This window comes from Phaethon aethereus, assembly GCF_964289735.1.
Source record: "Phaethon aethereus genome assembly, chromosome: Z".
In the NCBI taxonomy this organism is placed as follows: domain Eukaryota; kingdom Metazoa; phylum Chordata; class Aves; order Phaethontiformes; family Phaethontidae; genus Phaethon; species Phaethon aethereus.
This window is the reverse complement of record NC_138577.1, coordinates 10,690,386-10,715,250: the sequence shown is the minus strand read 5'-3', so window position 1 is coordinate 10,715,250 and position 24,865 is coordinate 10,690,386. Positions and strand designations below refer to the sequence as shown.

The 24,865-nt window shown below is 44.8% G+C and overlaps 1 protein-coding gene across 1 annotated transcript in view; it reads right to left on the bottom strand.

Annotated features, from left to right (window-relative positions):
- UBE2R2 (ubiquitin conjugating enzyme E2 R2) overlaps positions 1-16,083 on the bottom strand; it is a gene marked incomplete at both ends in the record, with an annotated part of 51,934 nt that extends 35,851 nt beyond the window's left edge. The window contains one exon of the mRNA XM_082012922.1: positions 15,907-16,083. Coding sequence (XP_081869048.1) covers positions 15,907-16,083 — 177 coding nt within the window. The remainder of the gene's footprint in view (positions 1-15,906) is intronic.
- Positions 16,084-24,865: the final 8,782 nt, after the last annotated feature.

Sequence of the window (24,865 nt, the reverse complement as noted above, 5' to 3'; positions counted from 1 at the left end):
AAAACAAAATCAAACTATCAAGCTAGATTTCACTTGCTTGGGTTCAAGCTTCTTCAGTGAGCTTGTTCAACTGTATATTACATTTATCTTGGAATAAAAGCAACTCAGGCCAAACTTTAGCTGATTTATATCCATGAATGCTTGCAACACATTAGACGAGACATTTAAGTCACAGAAGTTGATGTGACTCACCCTCAAAGCCAGATCATCACAACAAAACACCTAGACCATCACAATGAAACACCTAAGCAAGCAATTCCCTGCTGATTTCAGTAACCAGCTACTACCTGGTTAGGTAGTAGAAAGAGAAAGCTAGAGAAAAAAAACAAAGGCCTCTAACAACGGGCTTGCCTTGTCCTGTCCTAAAACAGATCAACCACAGAATCGAGATACTTCTCCATTCACAAGAAGGTGTGTCACCAGTGATAGGACTACTCACTCATTTTAGAAGTTTGACCACTTTGACCTCATACCTTGTTCTTCAAGCTTTCAGCCCAGTACAAGCCTGATAGAATAATTAAAGATGTGCAGAAACCAGGTATATTTAGCAACCTGCCTTCCTTGCATCTACAAAGAGCATTTTAATTTGCCATTAGCCCCATGAAATGGCAGAGGGATTGAGACAAAGGAGCTACAATTACCAAGTCATCTCCAGCTGAAGTGTCAGCTACCATATGCTCTCTTCAGAAAACCCAGACTACTCATGTGCCTGATTTATAAGTCTCCCTATATCAAGCTTCATATTGACAAGAGGGCGGTTTTGATTGTAGCAGGCTTCTTTTTTTTTAACTTTTAGCTGTTAAAATATTGAGAGTAGACAAAAAAAGAAGAGCAGATCCAAACAGCAGAGCACCTCACTATTAGTACAGAATTCAGAGTTTACATCAGGTGATCCAGGTTTTATCCCACACTACCCCACTTTAATTAAATATTGTTTTCCTATGATAGGAAATATTTGGAAAGTGTACCACTCTACTTTGAGAGATGATTTGTGAATCTTAATTTGTTGATCATAGCGTCAGATGACATTTCAGAAGCCTTAAGAAGTCTGAAGTCCTGTATCTGAGATTAGCACTTTCAGTGCAAGAACACCTTGAAGGGTCAGAGGCAAATGTGAGACAGGCTAAAAGCTTATATGCGAGGAAGGCAGGAGGCAGGGGGAAAACACTTAAGGTATTTTTGCCATTGGTCTTTCACCAAAAGCTACTCACAAATTAAAAAAACCTACCATAAATATCTGCATTACACCAGGGACTGCAATTTTTTACTTTAACATTTCAGTACTGCAGAAGCTGATGTCACTCGCTATGGAAAACTTCCCTCTAATTTGGCAAGTCTTCAGAAGTCCAATCAACTATTAATTGTAACACTGGCTTACACTGCTAGTGGAGAAAGTTAGAGGATACTTTGCCTGTGCTAAAAAACATGGCTAAGCAGAAATATCTGGTTAAAAGATAGCAGTTTTGAGGGAATTAACCAAAGCACCACCTGGCTCTGCATCACAGATACATCAAATCTGCCTACTATCCTGACCACTACCAGTAGACCCAGACAGCTTTTAAACATGCAGCTAAAAAAATATATAGTGACTGCCCCTATATCTGTAGGGTAGGATTTCTTCCTAGAAAAAAGGAAAAAAGTGGGATAGGAAATTGATCTTACCATCCGTTTTCACCGCTTACTGCCCTTTGCAGCAAGAAGTAGCTTATGAGTTTCCCACTTCCATTTGAAGCTTTTGACTATGACTTTTCACAAGTTACTACACAAAGAGAAGCTCAGAAACCCACTATCAGTTGAGAGGCAGAAAATATACACTTAGTCTTCTGTAACTTCTGCAAGCACCTGGTGTTCTGCTTAAGATTCAGTGCCTGTAGAAATACCTGTCATAGTTGGCAGTTACAAATATGCTTGTGGCAGCAGGAAACAATTGGCTCAAACTCCACTTGTTTTATTCAGTCAGGCTTTCTCTGGGGTTTGTCTTCTGTGCCAATGTGAAAGAGAATTAAGTGCTCCATAAGGAAAGGAAAAGATTAAAACTTACTAGTTTTATCTACAGAACCACAAAACAGCATGTGCAATCTCGATTAGCAAAACACACACGGTAAGATGTCTCAATTTCTTACCACAGTAAGTACTACAAGGACCTAAAAATCCCTGACACAGTTGCAGCTTCTGCAGTTCAGCTCTGACAAGGAATATAATTCTTATACACATATCTGCTTGCATGCAGTGTTTATTTTGCACTGGGTTTTGCTGCAATATTTGTATGACTACACCAAACAGTGGGGCTGGAAAATGAAGCACTCTAGTAGTACCTGAATTCACACGACATTCATCTGCCACTGTTTGGGGAAGGAGTATAACCTGGGAGGTCACCATTTATCACCAAGGATCTTGCTTCATGCAGCAAGAGAGCAGCCAGACACACTGTCATTACAAGAGAATAACAGTCAGGGTTGTATCACTCAATCCCACCACTGAAAACAGCAACTTCTGATTGTAGTTAAATCAATTCCCTGTATAAACCTCATGCTGCTCATTGCTCCTGGTTCTTCTGTGAGCCCGTTGCCATTTCTCAATCATAACATTTGCTAGCTATTTTCCTGGAGATATTTAAGTGACTGCAGTTGCCAAGACAACCACTTCATCAACACCAGCACCTCAGCACATCTATCTTGAGCTTCCCTTCTATTCACCATGACTTCTAGGAAATCAGCTGTCAGAAACAGTAATTTTGAAATCTGGCTTTTTTTTTTTAAAAAAAACTTCTAGTAGCCTTTGAGATCTTCTGGCCTAAGAATCTCAAGTTCCTTCCATAGGAACAGATTTGTTTTAATTATACCATCAGAAGTGCTGTTTCCTGTGAAGCTGGGAGAAGTCTGATAGCTTAAATTCCAAAGCACTGAGGTGATGAAGGAGAAGATGCGATCACAGAGGTATTACCTCCAAACCAGGTTTATGCACGCCTAAGCTGTCGCTTTCAATAACTCACTGAATCTCCACCTATTTTGTTTTCTGTTACCAAGAGAAGCAGAGTGACTCAGTATTTCTTACAGTACTTCTCATACCCAGCTAGGCCTTGAAATGCATGCCAATATAGGTGTCTTTTTAAAAAAAAAAATCACAGAAGTTCCACAAAGAAATTAATAAGTGGATAATCCCTAAAGCAATATGCATGTTTTAGCTAAGTGAGGCTTAAGCTGTCAGTCTCCTGCTGTGGCAGCCACAAAACCTGGTGGCCAATTCAGCTGACCTCTGCAAGCAGCTAAGTCTTCAGAAGATACAATAGAGTTTCTAGGACCTTCACAACAGTTCAAGTAGGGAAATAAGACTCTGCATAGCACTCCCCTTCCCCCAGTCCATCTATGTTAGACCCAAAAAAGAAGTCATCACAACAAGAGCTTTAATCAGAATTTACATCTTATAAAATAAGGGCTAAGTGAAGAGAAACAGTCAAGCCAGGTTTGGTTAAGTTCTACCACTACCAAAGGTACCAGCATCTTTGTACTGTCAGAACTTGTAGCCATACAAGTTTATGTCTACATGGCCCTCACTGCTGTGAGTTACAGATTTACAGCTGCAACTCTACTAGCTTTGCATCTGTTAGATGCAAATGTTAGACTGCTACAGATACTGGTAGCAGTCTAACCATGGCAATGTGGGATTAAGCATGGGCTGCAAAACCAACTCGTAAACTGGGTCAACTCACAACTGGTGTTAAATATCATACTGTCACTACCAGACAGCTACCGTGCTTGAGACAGGTCAAATGTGCTGCTGCTGCAATGCAGACATACTTAAACACTATAAAATTATCTCAACAGTTTAATACTGCGAACCTTGGTGGTTTGCCATGGTTGACACAGTGTCACTGGAGAAAACCCCGAGTATTCCTTTCACTGCATCTATTAATATAAGAGTAACAAAACTAGAACAGGAAAAGATTTTTATATTCTGCCTGAAACTCAAACTCCACATGGCAATCACATTAAGCTGTGACCAAACATTATTTTAGTGAATAAGTACTACACAATAGCATTTATCAATGCATTTATAATTAAAGCAAAGCAGTCTCTGGCAATTAGAAACACCAGCCTTCCTTATAAACGGAAAGGTACCTGCAGGTCAGTTGCACTGTAGTTTTCTATTTAAAGTGCTTGCTAAGTGTAGAATTTGGCTTTCTGCCCATGTGTTTTAAGCTCAGCATTGTGGCACAGCCTGAGTAATTGCACTTTGGCTGACAAGCACAACAGAACTTAGAGGCATGTCAGTAATACACTCTAAACCTTGTCTTAACTTACTAGAACCAAATCTTGCCCTGCAAATGTGCTGGCTCCATGAAGTGCCATGCCAGGCTGCTTCCCTGGCCATGCTACAGGGCTGCAAGCCTTTTCACACTTCCACACTTGACATAGAATCCCACATGCCAGTTTCGCTACACTGAGAGGCTTTATTTTGAACCTAATCTTCAAGGCACAGGAGAGAAGACCTGGAATGGCTGTAGAAGAGGAGCACAAGAGCTGGCGCAATTAAGACAGTACAGGAAGTCCCCGAGGTGGGAGGTAAAGAAGCTGGCTAGCTCTGAAATCAGTGCAGATACCTCTGGCATTTCAAACAAGGCAGTTTTGCGTCTTCCAACAAGAGGTTGTCCCCAGTACACTCTGAGAATTATTTGTGAAGCCTGCATAGCATACATCTCCCCCAGCAAGCCTACATACCCGGGCCTTGACTTGATGGCTTTCTCTTCAACACCAGGAACCTCTTACTCCTCCCCCAAGTTAAGTTACACAACCACAGCCTTATTTTTTGCTCTGAAAAGAATTGCTGCAGCTGCCTCGCGGACAAAGCCTGAGCAGAGGAGTCTGACTTGTCAGTATATCAGGATCTGTGCTTGGGGTGCTTCAGGAAACTGCTCAGGTTTTTATTTTTAAAAAACAGGAATAAGCAGAAGTTCTTATTCCAAAAATGTCTTTGCTTTTGTGCTTAAGCAGCCTGAGTGCTATTCACTTGACAATTTCTTCAGCTATTCCAAATTTAAAATACTGTACTTGTAAACATACAAGATGAATTTGTTTTGGAAGAAAGCTTTCCCATGCACTATTTATAAAAAGCAAAACACTTTCTACCTACAGATTTAGTCAACTATGCTATTATAAGATATAGTCATTTTATATAAAAAAGTTAATTTATCAAGGATCACAAATACAAACCCATTACAGATAAGACTTTTAGTCCCTATTCTGTTCAGTAAATATACTACCTCTTATTGTTGTCAAGAACATTTTGGCCCTACCTTACATTCAAAGCTGTACAAAACCCCCATACTTCTACTTGACTCTTCCAATCCTAGCCCAGGTCCTTTAGATGAGCACCTCTTACAGTCACCAGCAGACCTAGAACAATGCATTGCATTGGCTCTTTCATCCTGTTTGTGCAGCATCCACATACTATTCTCAACAAGTGCCACACTTCACCAACACAAAGGGCCTAACATGAATTCTGGATCGTGCATGCCTTTCACCCAGTCTAACATCAGATCGTAGCAATTCATGTTCAGAATAAATGTGACACAGCAATATTTAATAGCATTACCAAACAAAGCTCAACTAAACATGTACCGAAGAAAACTTGTTGGCTGCTACGTAGCGGAAGACAGTATTTGGTTGACCATATGAGCATCTAGCAACAGACACAAACCTTTACTGGAAGGAAGAAGTTGATTTGTCATAACCCTCTTATTTCAGGTTGACATCATCTAGTTATTACTCTGCAAATTAGGATCCAAATTCAACATGCCAACGAAGCATTAATAGTAGGCCTTAGGCTCAGCCTAAATTTTGTCATCCTCAGTTTTTCTGCATTACTCTAGTTGCACAAGTTATGTATCCCATAGTACTCTAAGATGACTAAAGTCCCTTCTGAGTATAGGGACTCTCCTTCCCAGTGTCATCATCATGTTCTTCTGACATAAGACACCACCTTCACAATTTTTTTTTAACAGAACAATTTAGAATAGATTTTTGGATTACAACAATGCAAAAAAACCACTATTCATGTAGTGTTTGTTCTAGGAAATATACCGTATCTATTCTTTCTAGAGTACAGAAGTCACTGCTCTACACTTAACAAGTGAAGGGAAGAAAAACCCTAAAACTTACACCAGCAGCTATGAATTAATGCATGCTGAACAAAACAGCTAGATCACAGATAAATTGCGGCATGTAAGAGTTAAAGATACAGAACTAATGCAGCCTTCCAAGATCAAGAGTTTCTTTCTATCCATTAACCTCCATTCAGAGCTTTGCTAGATTTGCTGAAGCATAACTCACAGGCTCTCCCTAGCACCACCAGCAAGCTTACTTTTCTTTTAATAGCAGAAACTAGCCATCTTAGAAGTGTTGGTTAGAATTAGGCAGGTCAAAAATACCTCACTGTTCTCTTGGAAATAGGTTAAAGTCACCCACATGCTCAAAGCTGATAGCTGCAGAGAAGATGAAATAGAACAAGGCCAAGACATTGGGAGCTCTGATAAGGTCACAGGTGATGACCTTATGTCAGCCCTCAGTCATGCCACAAAGTACAGTCAGTCCAGTATAGGAAGAGAGATGAAGGAACAGGGAGACACTCAAGATGGCTTGGATTCCCAGAGACCCCAAGACAGATGAAGAGGCCTCACTGCATCATAATGACAGGTCTTTTGTGGCCAAGCATACTAGAGCCATCCTCCATGCCTCTGCTATTGCATAGAGCTGACCCCACAGTGGCACTACCTACCTGGACAGCAGGCAAGATCTCAAGTATGGCACATGTGCTGAAGACTGCTGGAGATATCCCTATGTGAAGTTTCATTGCACCTCCATGAGGCCTCAGAACAGGCAATGCCATGCTTTGGGATGGTTACTCACAACACTTAGCCAACATGACCTATCCACCACTTAACAACATGCCTACAACTCCCAGCAGGCAGCTCCCTGGCTAAGGTAGGTAGCACGTACCAACAAGCAGCCAGAATTGTTGAGGTCTCCATGGACATTACCGTTAAGCAGCATGGCTTTTCACAGCTTTTACTGATTGTCATGATGTTACTCAATTGTTCCTTGCAGGCAAAATATGGCCCCTGGCTGAAAAGCCCAAGCATAAGCGTATCACTCACACCAGAGACACGAACCAAAGGGAATAACTACTTATTAGTATCCCATGTAGACAAAGGGTAAGTCTACAACTTGGATGAAAATTAACAATCATTTGTCAAAGTCGAACATTAAACATGCTACTTTGAATCAGTGAAATCAGAGTACCACCTCTAACAACACTAGAAGCTAGACTTACCCCACAATATCCAGAAGAAAGTGGCCAGGACCAGCAGCCTTCTGATCCCATCCCTCCTTAGCATTCGCTAATACAACTATAATCTCTTTCCAACTGGAGAATAGCCATAGATGATACGGGTTCAAGACAGTGACCTGTACTATTATTGGCATTTAAAATGGAGCTCCACAGAGTGATGTTCCACAATGACCCTGCCAAGGCTGGTCTTTAGCTCCTTATGAGTCTGGCCATCATCCTCTGAGGGACAAAAAAAAATTCAGTATTAACAAATTCTCAAAAATAATCAGCTAGTTCCAAAACATAAAAGTCCAAATGTTCACAGCCTCAGTGAAGTCTACCCCACCTATCCAGCTTCTCCCAGTAAGGCTGCTACTGCCGTATTTCAGGCCAAAGGCAGCCAAACTTCTTCCACACAAATGAAAGACTGTTACCAGCTGAAAAAAATTCCATTAAATTTCACAGAAAGCATATTAGTCAAATTTTGAAGCACATAAGCCTTCAGGTTTCTGGCAGACACTGAGAAATGGAAGTCATCCCATATGTTGGTCTCAAAACTTTCATTTTCATATGCTCCAAAAGAGATCATACAGCAATATAGAATGACTAGTTTCATTTAGAAGTTCACTGGCCTTTCAAAAAAGTACTGATAACAGGTCTTCTACAGAGAATTCTTTAAACATGACTGTGGTTGTCTCAAGAAACAGCCACCTGACACTCACAGAATTATACAAGAGAAAAAAGTGTTACCATCATCCACTGAATTTGAACACGAAGTTTTCAGAGTTGAGTCTCTGTGCCTTTTTTTGCTTAGCATTTTGAATAACTTATGGCCACAACAAAGAAAATTAGGTTAGGCAGAGCTCTCACTGAAGTGGCAATATCACAGAGAAGCCCTTCTCTTTCCACTCTAACCGAAAAGTTCCATGCTCCCTCACCTGAAACATTTGCGTAGGGGAATTTTGTTACCACATGAATGACAAATTAGAACAGATTTAGAAAATGGCTACAAGATACTTAAAAGGTACAAATGAGACCTCACCCCCTCAAGTTATACTGCTTAATGCACCACTGAAAGCCATTCGGCTACGAAGTGTGGGTACAGTTACCATTCTGCAAGAGAAGTAACTGCGAGCATGGAGATGAAATTCAGTTTTCTTCAACACATTATAAGAAGCCCATTCTTTTAATAAAGGTGAGTGCTTTTACAGATAGTTATTCTAGCCAAGATAAGCAAAACACTTGCACACCACTGTAGTTTATAACCATGAATTAGAGTCTTATACAAGCAGACTTTACACAAGAACAAATGCATCTTCACAGAATGTATTGTAAGTCAAAGTTATTCCATTGCACGGCTTTTGTTTTGACAAGGCCAAAGAGGGTGCTGCAAAAGAATATTATTTCAGCCTTTGCCTAGGTCTGACAGCAAAAGGTTTCTAGCTGCAGAGAAGTCTACAGATTAATCTAAAAAAAGTAATTTTTTGCACAAGAATTGACCCAAGTGGCACAACTGGCTAAACACTGGTCCTTACACTGTTCCAATACTCTGGCAGAGGGTTTTGCATCTTAACCTCTCCAAATATTTTGCTACAATGAACATTAAAACTTATGTTTTAAATACTTTAACTAGGATACATACCTTAACTTGGAGAAGAGTCACATAGCTATTGCAAACATGTCCCTACTGCTAAGAACTTAAGTTTCAGCTCCCAAGAAAAAAAGTCCTTTACCTGAATTTCTAAATTACTTGTACAATTTTAGAAGAACAAAACAAACCAATGGGAACACATAATTTCATGCTTTCTACTACTAAAATCTTAAGGACTAAGACACAGCCTGCCTGCCAGGCAGCCTTCTTTGTTAATCACAAATACTATGATAGCTGCAAGTGTCACCCACTTAAAACAGCCCCTTTATGTTCCCCTGGCTCTCCATGTGATACCCTCAACTAAAAAAAAAATCCAGGAAGCATCACATTTCTTCTAGTCAAGCAAGATTCCAAAATACCCTACATGTACCCCAATTCAGTAGCTTTATAATTTTTCTCCTATTTGTAGGCCACTTTGAGCAAATACTTATATGCATAAAACAAATGCATAAATATTTCAGAAAATATGAAGATAGGCAATCAATTTGGCATAGCTTGGCTACTAGCGCATCAGGGGAGAGTACACAACACCAAAGTTATTACTATTAAGCTGGTCTGGTGAGATGAGACATTCTCAGTAAGTCACTACCACAAAAGCTTAGTAAGATTAGCTCCAATTCCTCTAACTCATAATGCTGGATAAAACACTAAGGTTTTAAAAATGAAAAAGCACTCTGGAAACAGCAGGCTAATTTTGTGCATGTGCGTATGTGTATGCACACATCCGATCACGCGCAGCCCAAATTATAAGAGGACCTGCGTATTATGAGTCACATGATCTCTAGTCCATCCACACTGCAGTCAATCTGTAATTCTGCTCCATTTCCAACTTTAATTCAGTTTAAGTTCAACATAAAATCTCCACCATTTAGTCTATACTATTCATTACTATGCACACCTGATGATGGCCATAAACTACATGGCCAAACTGCATGTCAAAGATCAGAGTTGAGGTTCTGCAAGCTTTTTTTTTTTCCCCCTGGCATTTCTTACCCTCTAAATGCAGTAGACCTAAAGTGCTATTAAAGAGAAGACACCCTCTGTGAATATATCACTATGTAAAATAGCAGTCAGCATAAGTGAGAAATAGCGAGGTAAAAACATGCTGGGGCTCTCGAGAAGTTACTGATGTGGTCCCACACTCAGGCAATTCTGGAGAGTTTAGGATTTACTAGGTAAACAAAAAAATAAGAACACGACCCTTCTAACACTATCGTGTTAAAAACTTCCACTAATTCCTATAACATGAACCAGATCTAAAGCTGTCTACATACTTTTAGTTACTATATATTGAACAGACTGGCAAGAAACTCCAAGAGGCACAGTTCTTCACATTGTTATCCAAGAAAAAAATTCACGTGTATTTTACCCTACTCAAGGATCATTCTGTGCAAACTCATGGAAATCAAGCCAAACAATGGAAAAATTATGAAAACAAACAGCACTCAACCTTACCGTTTTTATTCTAATGGCAGAGCTGTGCTGTGCTACAAGTCTCCTCTTGCCATGCAAGCAGACCTAATTGCACATGCTCTTGTATTTTCAGGCAGTATAAGAACTGGACATCACTATCTTAGCATACACAATAACCCTACCTGGATCAGGGCTGCAGTAGGGAGAGGCCTGGGAGTGGGCTACCATCATTACCTTGCCCATTGCCTCTTAAAGACAGGTAGCTGTCTGAAACAGGCTACAGGCTCAGTGAGTTGTCTGGGGCGCACAGACATAACCATCCAAAACACTATGCGCAACAGCAGAGTGAGGGTCAACCAGGTATTCCCCAGGCCTGGGAATTAGAGATAACTGTGCTCATGATCAGCCAACCAACACCAGAAGGTTGTTGCCTCTCTGCCTGCAGACAGCTTAGCAGCTCTTTCGCTTTGGAGATAGCCTGCTCTGAACAGGAGCTCTTCAGGCCTGCAGCAAGCTACTCCAGGCTCTATTCACCTGCAGTTCCATATCCCTTTGTTGCATCAAACCTCTGCTTATTAGCATCAATGATACCTAAAAGCAACAAAAATAGAAGATTAAGTACACTGAGAGAGAAGCTCTGCAGCACCTTACAACACAGAGGCCTGTGGGAAGGCAGCCTTTGTGCTGAGGGTACCACACATTTTTTCCTTGGCACCAAAGCATATTTTTGTGGAGTGAAATATTCTATCAGTTACATAATTCTAAGTGCTTAAGAAACTCCTATTTGCTTAATTTTAAGCTTTCTGGGAAGTAGCCTATAATATCAAACTTTTAAACATGGTGCTCCTTCTTGCCATCAGTTATCCATAACTAAGTTCCATAAAATTTCCTGCTCTGAAAAAAATTATTCCCACATACGGCAAATTGCTTTGAAATCAAAACAAATCACTTGGAAGAAGCTGAGATCCAACAATACAGAACTCTAAACAGCACACAGTTAATGAGTTACAAAAAGCAAGGAAAACAATGCCTTGACAAGTATTTAGACCCCAAATTACTTGAGAAAACTAAGCATAATGCTTGGGGTTTTTTTCCCCCTCCAACTTCTGTGTCAAGACTTGTTCCTTCAAGTAGCAAAAATACCATATGAAATAAATTGCCTTAAGAACTACCAAATAGCAACTCTAACAACGCAGTTAATTTTTCTTGTTTCCTTTCATGTTAGGTGTATTCATTTTCATCTACCCAGCCTCAATCACCTCTGAAGGGCCTTTTAATATTGATTCTTGCTCTACATTAAACATGCTTCTTGACACAGTATACTTGGTCAAATCACACTTCTGGGCAGTGCTATGTCTTTAATAATGAAGTTTCTATTTGTGTAATTTCTCATTTGCACCTTCTCTGAAAGGTTGTCTCCCAGCACAAGGATATCATTCAACTATAAAAATGAGAAGAATTTCCTTTAAAAAAATCAATCAAAAGCTGCAGCACTGAAGTGCAATTGCACCAAACACACAGAGCTTCGAGTAAGCCATCAGGAAGCACCTTCTAATAGTTCTGCAAGTATCCTGAAAACATTGCTTCAAAGCATTAGGCAGAGGTTTATTAGCCTCCAGGCTCTGAAGGTCCAAGCATCAAAGTAAAACACTGGATTTCAAGGCAGACACAAGACACCAATCAATGGTCGACTGAGATGTGACAGTTTCAACATGCACAACCCTCACCCATTGAAACCTACCCCAACTAGCACCTATTCTCACCAGATTACATAATCTTTGTTGTGGTGGTCTCCATTTAAGTATCAGCTGCCAAAACTAAAGGCAAGGAAATTCTCCTGCCATGTAGGAAAGAACCCTCTCAGCTGATGGCATAAAGGTGGAATCAATTAACTACACAGTTCTACAGATTACAGCACAATCTGGTTCTCTACTGCTTAGGCACTGCCTGCAAACCCAGAAAAAAACACATTCCCATCATTTTCAGGGCTATTCAGAACCTCCACAAGGCCAGTGGAGTCTGCTCTAAAGACCTGTCTTATCACACCACATCCTTCCCAGCTAACCTAAGAAAGAAGCAACTGGCACTATCTGTGACCTAGACATGAAGCACTTCAGTCTGAGAAAAAAAGTCTTCCCTTTGTCACTTGAAAAACCTCAGTAACTAAATGAGCTGTGAGCAAATCAACATCTTTGACACATAATGTCTATCCATCTTTCACCCTCAAACTCTGAATGAGCCAGGGACCAAAAATCAAGTTCACCTATTGCAGTCAATTTTCTGGAGCCCAACACAACTGATTCTGCCAGAAACTTTAGTCAAACTGACAATTTCTTGCTGACAGCAGCTGAGGGACAGACATTTGCTCTTATCACTGGACTTCTTTGGAGGACTTAACATCACTGACCCTGAGCTACTTTTGTTTTGCCAGCAAGGAATGAAAGATAATCAGTGCATGGAACAGCTCAGCTCCTTCCTTAGGGGCTGTAATTTGGAACTTAAGCAAAAGGTTGCCCAAAGTGTTATTCCTGGTCATACTGCATAGCTACATAAAGTCACTAAGGCAAAGGTTGATATAACCTATGCTGCAGATGTGCACCTTCAGCTGATCGTATAGCAGAGGCTTGCAGTTCAAGACTGCTCCTATCAGCGATAGAAGCTGCTCTTCATGCAGTGGTTGCTTCTGAAGGCTGCTGCCCTTTCCATCCAGCTGGGAGGTCCTAAACTATAAAGTACTGTAGCAGACCTGAGCAGGCTGTATTAGTTGACAAAATATGCTTAGATGCTGCGCTTGAAGTTAAGTCACCTCTGACTTTATTATAGCCAGCATGAAGATGTTGACAGCTTACCATTTAAACAAACATTCAGACGGACATGTCTTCAGCTTACCAAATGCTAGAATTAAAGGCCTAGCAACTGAAACCAGAATCTGTTGAAATGTTGAACCAGCTTTTAACAGTAGTAGCTCCTGTCAAGGAGGTGCAAAGAGAACGCTTTCCTCATTTCAGTTTATTCAGCTAGTTCAACAGCCCAAAGAGAAAGGTCGTATTTCTCCAAGAATAAACAAGGTGTCAAAACCTGATGTTACCAACTCCAAGAGCTCCATGAGCACAAATCAAGTAATTGTATTCCCAATCAACCATCATTAACACTTTATTAAGGTCACTTTAAACACAGGTTTCTCTCAAATTATTTATACTTGAGCTTAACTAGAAGTCTTTATGCTTTCTCTCCAGTTCCTACCCTCAAACCACACCTCAGGTGGAAGAAAATTCCCAAACCCTCATCACCACAGAGTTTAAAAAAATTACATCCTGTAACTGCATATTTCTAATCCTGCTTACCTCATCTTTGGAAACTAAAAATACAAAAAAAATCAAGCTAGATATTTCATCAAGCTAAGAAACCTGAAAAATAAATCAGACACTGATCTGAACTAGTGCACACCTTGCATATACTATGAATATATCACAGACATCACCCCACCAAATAAAGTTTAGGGTATTAACCTTATCTCTAAACAATTCAGTAAGCCAAGTAACAAAGATTTCCCTGAAGGCCCAATACAAAGAAAGTCTAGAACATCACTTCTTAGGACAACAGGACTCTTTTTCCCTAAGACAGAATGAGGGTCTCGGACCACTTTTTCAGTGTCTCAGAAGTTTGGGCGCCTCAGCAAAGACCAAACACTACCAAAACAAACAAAAAAACCACCATGCACAGCTCCTCATGGAGGAAAGATGAGACAGAAAGGACATAATGACAGACTTCGGCCATGCCGCTTGAAGGGAATCCTTCTACTGTGGAGAGGTGAGGGCATCATGAAACCCTAGTCTCCCATTCTCAAAATAAGTATCACAGGATTGGTCAGAAGAATTTAGATGAAAAGCACAACAATTCAACAACCAAATACCAGAAAAGATATCACATTCACAATACTGAGGTAAGGCAGCTGGCAACATTGCCTAAATCTACACTTGTTAACATACATCCTCAGATCATTTCACAGGCTGCTTCAGCTTCTTTCCAGGAACATTTACATACAGTCCACAGAGCTCCTCAGCCAAACAAAACTATTTTGGTCCGTTGTGATTTCTTTGAAAAAATGGATGAGTAATGTAAGTGCAGGAAGAGGTCGCCAAACCATTCGGATGTAAAAATGACCCAGTTACCAATCCAAGACTAGAGCAACTTCCTGAATAAGTAATAATGGAGGTGAGTCTAAGAATATACCTATCACACCTACATGACTAAGCCAGACAATTCATTACAAAAGGCAAGCCTTGTGCCAAAGCCTTCCCTTCCTTCAAAACAATAAGGCCAAACTGAACGTGACTCAAATCTATTATTCCCCAAGCTACAGGTTATTTTGGTTTTGTGGAACAAAGCTCTTAAACCTTGACCCAGAGAGGCCAAGAGGCACCAAAGATGCATGTTACCCAAGCAAAGAGATCAACCAAAATTTTTTTTCAGTTTGGCAGAAGCTTAAGGGCATGAAATGGGACACAGGAACCACTATGAAAACAAAACTCCTGGAAGAAGCACGCTGAAGGAGACATAATTTACCAGACACCAAGCAGATATCAAGTGCTACGGGATATGCCCAGTGCAACAGGTCTTCTGCAGGCACCAAGGTTTTTTTAATTGTTTCTTTTAAGAAGAATGTGCAATTCCTCCTCCTCCAGTCGTTTTGGGACTTTAAGTCCGCTCCATTCAGCTTCTTTATGGGACAGCACTGCCAGATTCCTTGCTTACTATATTTACAACAAGGAAAATAATGACCACAAAAGTTTTTTGGATTAACAGGAAGGTTGAGAGGAACTGAAAGCACTTATCTACCTCCACCAATAAAGTGTTGCCATAGCCCATTGAAGGCTGTCCTCTAAAAGTTTGGAGAGGAAGAAAAGGAAACAGAGGGAGCAAGATAATAATGAAAAACAGGCCTGAAGCACCATGAAGTTTTGAGGAAAACACAGTCTTTATCCCGAATTAGTCATCCTACACAGGGTGCTCCTGCACAACGAGTGAAGGGAAGGTTGGGAAGCCCCTTACTTTGAAATAAATACACACAGCCCAGAGCCAGGAGGACAACTTGGGGGTGGAACGGAAGAATTTACACCACGCCATGAGGTACCCGCCTCTCTCTAGTAAATAACAGAGCAGGGACGGCTGCGGCGCGGCCCCCGCTTCCCAGGGCGCTCCCGAGGGCGAGGGGGGCTCCCGCAGGCCCCAGCCAGCCTTGCCCAGCACACCGGCCCCGGCCCCCCGCCGCCGGGGCTCCACCTCCGAGCACCGAGCCTGCCCGCCCCCCTCCTGCGGGGGGCGGAGGGGCTGACGGCGGCCACAGGCCCGCTGCCCCACCGGGGCCCCTCCGAGCCCGACAAAGAGGGCCGGCGGGCGGCGTGTGTGCGGGAGGGCGGTGTGTGCGTGTGTGCAGGCCCCAGCGGCGGCTCCCCGCGACCACCGCGGCGGCGGGCGGCCCGGTCTGCCAGCGGGGCGGGCGGGAAAGGCCGTACCTTGAAGTACCCGCCCTCGTAGAGGGTGTTGGGGGGCCCGAAGATCGCCACCTCCCAGTTGTAGAGGTCGGACTCGTCGACCAGAGTGATGCGGAAGCCCTCCACCGGCTCCTCCTGCAGCGACTTCAGCTCCAGCATCAGCGCCTTCTGCGAGCTGCTCATCTGCTGCTGGGCCATGGCGCGGCCCCGCCGCCGCCGCCCCGCACCCCCGCCGCCGCCGCCGCTCCCGCCGCCGCGCTGCCCCGCGGGCCCCCGCCCCTCCCCGCGCTGACGGCCGCCGCCGCCGCCGCCACTTCCTTTTGTGACGGCGCCCGCTCGCCGCTGACCTCAGCGCGCCGCGCCACGCCCCGCCGCACGGCAAGCCACGCCCCGCCGCAGGCCCCGCCCCTACCGGCGCGTTTAAAGGGGCAGCGCTCCCCACCGCAGCGCTGCTGTTGTGGGCGGGTCAGCGAGTCTCAGTGCTGTACCGCCCCCGCCCCCCTCCCCACCCCCCCCCCACCGCCACGGGCCGGTCCCACGGTTCCTGGAGGGGGGGGATCGGCGGGGCGGAGAACAAGCCATGTGCTGGGCTGCGAGTGGGATGGGACGGAGTGGGCGGTGCTGTGCGGGGTCACGAGTGGGTACGGAGGGGCACGGCCGGCCCACGCTGCTGCGCTGACAGACACGCACGGTCAAAAAAGAGCCGGTTTTGTGCAAAGGGTTATTTTTGACGAGTGACCTTGCATGACACAGCATCCTCTAAAAATCCCGCAGCAACCCTCCAGCAGCACTAGGGGAGGAACAGGCAGTCACCCCTCGCCCCACGGGTGTTATTCTCACGTGGCTCCACGGCTGTGCGAGGCGCTACAGGCAACAACTGCCGTTTTAATCCTTCGTCCCATTCCTCTCCTGGCTAAGGGAGGAAAATGTTTGCAGAAGTGGCAAGGTACGTCGACCCATGGACATGATGCCAGCACCTATTGCTTAGCCAGTCTTCAACGAATATCATAAAAATAAATAAAGAAAAGTATTTGTTTTATTTATTTATAAAAACAAATAAAGAAAAATAACACAGCGCTTATCCAGGAGGAGGACAAACAGCATAGCACAACCGCAGGTGGTGCAAATCTGGGTCCCGCTTCCGGAAGGACTAACGCACACACCGCCCTTCAGCACACAGGACCACCCAGCCGCGTGAGCAATGCCCGGCATGGATGTACTTGTAAGCTGGACATCCTACCTCACCTAAGAGAGGAGAAATCATAAGTATGTAACAGCCCTGCCAGAGGAAAGCTGATGTATATTCCTCGAATTAGAGAATTTAATGTGGTTCTAACAGGAATAATTTAAATAACTAATAGGCTGTGATGAGTTCTAAATGAATTGTAATGTATCCCAAAAAATGTCAGAGTTACTTGAAGGACATCTCTGCTGTCTGTAGACTTGCATTCAAATAAAAATTGGGGATGAATAAAAGCGAAAATTGTGTAATGCCTTAACATAAATCTGTGGCATTGGATTACACAGAGTCCAGGGGTGAAGTGATAAAAGATCCTGAGATGCTGCATATAGAGAGGGATTGAGGAGTGTTTACTTTAGAGATTAATTACCTGAGCAAAGCCATCAAAGACAGCAAGAACAACAAGGGGAGAGTTCAAGAGGGACTGTCCAGAAAGTAAGAACCGATAACGGGGAACACTTATTTCATTAGACTTGGAACTCACTGCTGCAGGATTTTACTCCATCCAACAACTCAGCGATGTGCAGAGGGGCAGTACATTTATTTAGACAATAACAAGAGTACCACCATTACCACATAGAAAGGAATGGGGTTCATTGGACACCTTGTGATTGAGACATCTTAACCCATTTATGCTTATCTTTCTTTCATGTAGAACATGCAATGTCTTAGTCCACCTCGCAGAGGCTCCTACTCCTTGGACAAATAGATTGGATGATGTGTGCCTTCATCCCTACATCTTTACAAAACCTTGACCCTCTCTCTTGCCTTCATCACCATGCACTGCTTTCCAATCCCAAGAACAGCCCTGTGGGCATGAGTGACCATTAGACCAATCTCCTGCCTTTTCCAAGACACGGGACTGACAGCAGGGCTCCCTGCAGCCATGGGGAATCATGTGGCTGGGGCAGCCTGCGCTGCAGATGGATCTTGAAGTCTCTACCTGGCATTTGGCAGCCACTGCTGCTTCTCCAGACCATTGCCCAGGGCAGAGGGCAGTGGCAGACCACTTTCCCCAAGCACCAGCTGCTACCAGGACAAATTTGCTGTTGGCCTGGTGGTAAGCATGGCATCTTCCTGTCCCCAAGGAGGCCCCCATCACCTTCTCCAAAGATGCTGTGGAAGAGGCACCGGTACCCAGTCCAGGGCTTGCAACTGCCTCCAGGCTGTGCTCAGCTGGACTTGATCTTAAAGGTCTTTTCCAACCTAAATGATTCTATGATTCTAAAGACTGGGACGGGTTTTCTCCTGAGCTGGGAGGAGCTCTCATTCACTGCCATGGGGCCAATGTGGAGTAGCATCCCTCATCCATCCTCAGTTTGCCTGGCTATGCTGTGAAAAATCAAATGGTCCTGTACATGTAGGCACAGGTCAGCCGCCATTGCTCACTCCTTACCACCCTAGAGTGAGGTCAGATTTACAAAAAACTGCTAAATTTTGCTCTCACAACCTCAGCCTGGGGGCTGGAGGGCTCAATCACAAATGCATGCATAGCCAAAATGCTGTTTGTTGGAGGAGCTCCTTGGAAGCCAGGCTGTACAATGGTAGGCCTGTTTTCTGGTGGGACCTCAGATCTATGTTCTTATTTATGTCTTGGGTTGACGGACATAGCGTTTGTCTCTACAGAATCAAGTTGACTGACAGGACACGTGGACGGGAGTCAAGCTCTGACCTTGGTGCCAGGCTTCCTGGCTGGCAGGTACTTCCATCTCCATTGGGTTTGACCACCTTCTCAATACCTCAACAGCTGGGCCGCATCTGGGAGGGTTACTGACATGATGTTCTCAGCAGTGCTTTCTCTGGGAGAGAGAAAGCGCTTCATCTCTGCCCACCACAGCCCACTCAGCTCCGTGACAGGGGTCAGAAATAAGTCTTTGGCTTCGTCTGTTCTCAATCCCAACAGCCCAGTCCCAGCTGCCCGTGCTTCATTACTGCTCCCTGCTCCCCAAACCCTACCAGCCCTGTTCAGACCTCCATCTCCACTTCCCAAATGCCCAGGTTTATTGTTGTGACCACCATCATTCCCGAACACCCCAGGCCAGCTGCCCCTCCACATGTCCCATTTTCATGGCAAATGAGTCTAATAACACATCCAACCTGGAGGGCCATGCTGTGACCTTCCTCGTCAATGACAGCCAACAAGGACCTGCCTGCTCTGCTCTGTTAATGTGGCATCCCAGCTTAGCAGTGAAACATGGCTTTGCTCAGGCTTGCAGGAAAATGTTGGGTTGATTCAATGTGTGGGAACTGAGCCCTTTTAGGATTGTGCTGCCCCTATTTCTGTGGTAATCAAAACACCCTTCCTTGCAGCCAGCCTCCAGCACAGGCTTTGTCTGAACCAGCCTAATGCTGGGAGAGATGGGAGAAGCAAAGTTTGGAGCTTTTCGGGATTATCTCCACCTGCTGCCTGTCTCAAATGTTAACGAAAGAGGTAATCATACAAGGCAGAAAGTAAAGAAAGCCCTGGTGTATTCAATAGGGCAGGCTGAAATTTTTCCATCAGGCCTGCTTTTAGAGAGAATATTGGTCTTTTTTCTCCTAACTTTTTTTTCCCCCTCTCCTACAAAAACATTCACCTCTCACAGAAAATAGAAATCGTTGAAGCAACAGAGCACTTTGAAGCCTGGGCAGCCTCCTCTGAGGCTCCTGCCTGCATTTCTGCCTATGCTCCTGGGGAGGCTCAGAGGCTCTGCCTGGTGTCCCCTTCCCCTAGCCCAGGCTGCCCTGCGGCTGATGTAACTTTTTGATTTATTGTATGGCATTTCTCCCCTCGATTCAGCTCCAATATTTCACAATGAAAGGATGAACCCTTGTCCTCCTCCTCCTTTAGCTGCTCTCCCATGGATGGTCACTGCCTGCCTGCAAGCAGGATTCTCCATAGGGTGCGCTTGACCACAAACCATATTGTTCCCTCACCATCTCCATTCCCTTTTTCACCTGAAGGAATCAGTTTGTTCTTTGGGCTCAGAGAACAAGAAATAGGGTCTGGTGTGGGAACACCTGTCTCCAGGAAGGGGAGGTCTCACTAGGAGAGGAGAAGGCTCCATGTGCCATTAATCTAGCCCCCAGCAGTGGAACTTATCACTGTAAACTGAACCTCAAGATGACACCAGTGCCTTACGTAAAACTGAGATGAAAACTTCTCTTCAAGACCTTTCTGCTTTGTTCTCATCATCTATTTTTAATATGTCTCTTCCTCTCCTCTTTCCTCCTTCCTGCAAGCTGCATTCATGAAGGATGTCAGAGAGTTAACTCCTCTGCTTAGCAAGAGGAGAAGCTTTGTAAATGCAAATGTGTCCTGGTGTCACATTAGAGGGTTACTGCCCAAGAGTTGGCAGAGAGAGGGGACAAGAGGTGGGAAGATGAGGCAGGTCCCACCTGTGTGACTCCGTTCTTGGGGCAGGATAACCTCACATGACATTCTTCAGCATTTTATCCAATTTCTTTCCTGAGTGGCTCAAAGGATGAGACATCTGCTCCTTCCTCTAGGGAGCTGGACTCACCTGAGATACCATCTCCTCTCTGGCTACTTCCTCCCTGCTCCTCTGCTCTGGCAGGACATCGACAGGGATCCTGGGGACTCTGGGCTGGACTTTTAACACTATCTCACCCCAGGCATGTCAGATGGGTGCTCCTGTGCTGAAGAAGATCAGGCAAGGGGTAGGAGCTCTGCTCAGCTTCTAGCCCCCCCTCAGAAGCCCTTTGTTAGTCAAACCACCAACAGCTATTCCTTGGGCTGTACTGAAGCAGAGCAGGACTTCTGGAGGTCCACCTCATCACCCTCCTGCCCCAAGGCAGTATCAGCTTGTCCTCAGCAGCCCAAGACATATTTGCCCAACCAGTTGTTTAATATTTGTCCTTCAAACTCCCCAAAGTGGAGATTCACTTGCTCCTAGGACAATACGTCTCTGGGGTCAGCTCACCTTCCTGTTGGAGACCTGTTAGGTGCCTCCTCCCTTTCCCCCCACTAATGTCCTGTTGCCAAGGAAAAATTTTCCCAAAAAACTCCCTGAACATTTAACAAGGGAAATCAAAGTGTAGTTCTCTGCTGCCCAAGTGAGAAATGCAGTGTTATGGCACAGGCTGACTCTCACCTCCCAGAAAAGAGAACAGGCGTACAAAAGTCTTCACCTTCACATTGGCACCTATATAGGTTCCTATACATGTAACAAGGAAGGTCCTGGGAACTACCGACCCATCAGCCTCACCTCTGTGCCTGGGAAGATCATGGAGCAGATCCTCCTAGAAGCTATGCTAAGGCACATGGAGGACAGGGAGGGGATTCGAGACAGCCAGCACAGCTTCACCAAGGGCAAGTCCTGCCTGAACAACCTAATGGTCTTCTACGATGGAGTGACCACATCAGTGGACAAGGGAAGAGCTACAGATGTCATCTATCTGGACTTCTGTAAGGCCTTTGACGCGGTCCCCCCCAACATCCTTCTCTCTAAATTGGAGAGAGATGGATTTGATGGGTGGACTGTTGGGTGGATGAGGAATTGGTGGGATGGTCTCATCCAGAGGGTAGTGGTCAACAGCTCAATGTCCAGATGGAGATAGGTGACGAGTGGTGACCCTCAGGGGTCTGTATTGGGACCAGTACTCTTTAATATCTTCATCAATGACATAGACAGTGGGGTTGAGAGCACCCTCAGTGAGTTTGCAGATGACACCAAGCTGAGCAGTGTGGGTTACACGCCTGAGGGACGGGATGCATCCAGAGGGACCTGGACATTCTCAAGGCATGGGCCCATGTGAACCTCATGAGGTTCAGCAAGGCCAAAGGCAGGGTCTTGCACCTGGGTTGGGGTAACCCCCAGTATCGGTACAGGCTGGGGGATGAAGGGATGGAGAGCAGCCCTGCCAAGAAGGACTTGGGGTACTGTTGGATGGAAAGCTGAACATGAGCTGGCAATGTGCACTCGCAGCCCAGAAGGCCAACTGTCTCCTGGGCTGCATCCAAAGCAGTGTGGCCAGCAGGTTGAGGGAGGGGATTCTGCCCATCTGCTCCGCTCTGGTGAGACCCCACCTGCAGTGCTGCGTCCAGCGAGTCCAGAGGAGGCCACCAAAATGACCAGAGGGATGGAACACCTCTCATTATGAGGACAGGCTGAGAGAGTTGGGGTTCAGCCTGGAGAAGAGAAGACTCCAGGGAGACCTTATTGCAGCCTTCCAGGACTTAAAGAAGCTTAGAAGAAAGATGGGGACAGACTTTTCAGCAGGGCCTGTAGCAATAGGACAAGGGTTTTAAACTAGAAGAGACTAGATGCAGACTAGGTCTAAGGAAGAAATCTTTCACAATGAGTGAAACCCTGACACAGGTTGCCCAGAGAGGTGGTAGATGCCCCATCCCTGGAAACATTCAAGGTCAGGCTGGACGGGGCTCTGAGCAACCTGATCTAGTTGAAGCTGTCCCTGCTCACTGTAGGGGGGTTGAACTGGATGACCTTTAAAAGTCCCTCTCAACCCAAACTATTCTGTGATTCTATGCTTCTATGATTTTATATATGGGGAGGAGAGCATCCAGGTACTCAAGGGAAGCAACTGTGAGTCTTTGAGAATAAAAGTCTGTCTGCAATTCAGCTTTTGGCTCTCTTTCACCTAAAAATGAGGCAAACCGATCCTCAGGCAGAACTCATCCCAGGGATGAAAAGGTGCTTTTGAGCATCAATTGGCAGCATCTGGGTTAACAAGAGCCTCCTGAATCAAAGTAGCCACCAGCAGAGAAATGCAAAGTTTGGACAATTCACACCAAAACAGAAGAAAAATGAAAAAAAAGATCTTTAGTGGAGGTTTTTTAATCTTATTTTGATTTTCCCTTTTTCCTGCTTGTATAAATTTGAATGGAATAAAATTGTCTCTTTTTTTTTTTTGCCTTTCTACTCTAGTTTGCTCTTTTAAAATGGATGAAGTCCATCACAGGGGTTTGATGAAAGATTGCTATCAAAATGCCTGCTGCAGCTCTCATTCAGCTGATGAATAAATTATAAGCGCATTACAATGCTATTTCAGCTGTGATTCCAAAGCCTGGGGAGGATGATGACTGTGACCTTATGCCTGTCAGACAGTGGTTTGTATTTCCAAAGAGTTTGTGTAAGTGACTGTTCAGGTCATCTTACACCCCCTGTTCTGGGCTCAGTGTGCAGAAATATCTGAGCCTGTTCAACCTGCCAGATACAGGGACAGTCCTCCAGCTGCACACTGCAGCGGTGGTACATGCTGTGGTCCTTAGAGGCTCCTGATCTGATTTCTGTTGAAGTCTGACATGACCATTGTCACCCTCCAAAGCAGCAACCTGGGGAACATGCTATTTTATTTATTTATTTTATTTATTTGTGTAACTGAGATATCCATTTATCCCAGCAATAGTTTCTGTGTTGGGGACTGGCATTTTAGGTTATTCTTGCTGCACAAGACATTGCTGTCTCAAGCATTATGGTGTGGCTGAGATGGCACGGCCTTGAGCATCACTGCCATAAGCTGCTGTAGGACTTTGTGTGTGCTCTAGGAGAGGCACCAGCCTGAGACAACGAACCCAGTGCTTTACCTTCACCTGTACTGCAGTGTCAGCTCTGCAGGACTGTCCTTCCTTTGAGAATGGCTGACCATCAAGCAGGGACTCCTGGCAATCCCCATTCCTGGGGATGAGCGTCTTGGTTAGGCAGGCACTGGCAGCGGGTTGAAAGAGCTGGAGACCACAAGACAGCTGCCTGGTGGACTCCTGAGTGGGTCCATCAGACCCTGGTTTTACTTTCAGAGCAGCCACCATGGCAGAAACCATGGTGAGAAGGGACAGCATTTTGCAGAAGGTGAGCAAGAAGGAGGAGGAAGCTCTTCTGGGTCTCACATTGCTCCTGGTTCAGGGACTGGGTGCACATCAACACCATGATCCATGCTGGGCTGAGACCTTTCACTTCCAGTGCATTAGCAGCCACTACCAGCTGAGCTTACAAGCAATCTCGCTCACTGCCCTACCTCTGGTGGTCTCCGTGGGCTGGTCTCCAGCAGGAATGCAGTCATCTTCTTCCAGGAGCTTCATTAAAATGCATGGCCAGCTAGGCTTAGCTGAAGATGCACAGCTCAAGTCCTGCCCAGGGCCTTGAAAACTGACCACAAAGAAGAGTTTCCATTGGGAAACAGAGGGAGGGCCAAGTGAGTTGAGCTGGACCTTGTTTTCCCGAGGCTGAATTTGGCCTTTTCATGACCCTTCCCACAACCAATATGAACAGATGCAGAGGAAGGAAACCGAACGGCAGTGTAAGCACCAAGCCCCAAGCACAGGCCTGGGTGGCCGAAGAGCAGAGAGAGTCCCTTGGGCAAGAAGGTCCTGAGAGGGGATGGGGGCAGGAGATGTTTCCTTTAGAGCCTCCACCTCTAGCTTCCTGTAAAAATCAGAGTCATAGAATCAGTTAGGTTGGAAAAGACATTTAAGATCATTCAGTCCAACTGTTAACCTAACATTGCCAAGTCCCACTAAACTATGTCCCTAAGCACCACATCTACACATCTTTTAAATACCTCCAGGGATGGTGACTCAACCACTTCCCTGGGCAGCCTTTTCCAATGCTTGACAACCCTTTCAGTGAAGAATTTTTTGCTACTACCGAATCTAAACCTCCCCTGGCAATGAGATGTTCTGCTGAAAAAATGCTTGCAGGGTTCATGTGGTAGATGTAATGTCTCTCTCATCTGTATGCACAGGTAGGCTATGAGCTCTGGAAGCCACATTGTGGTGGGTGT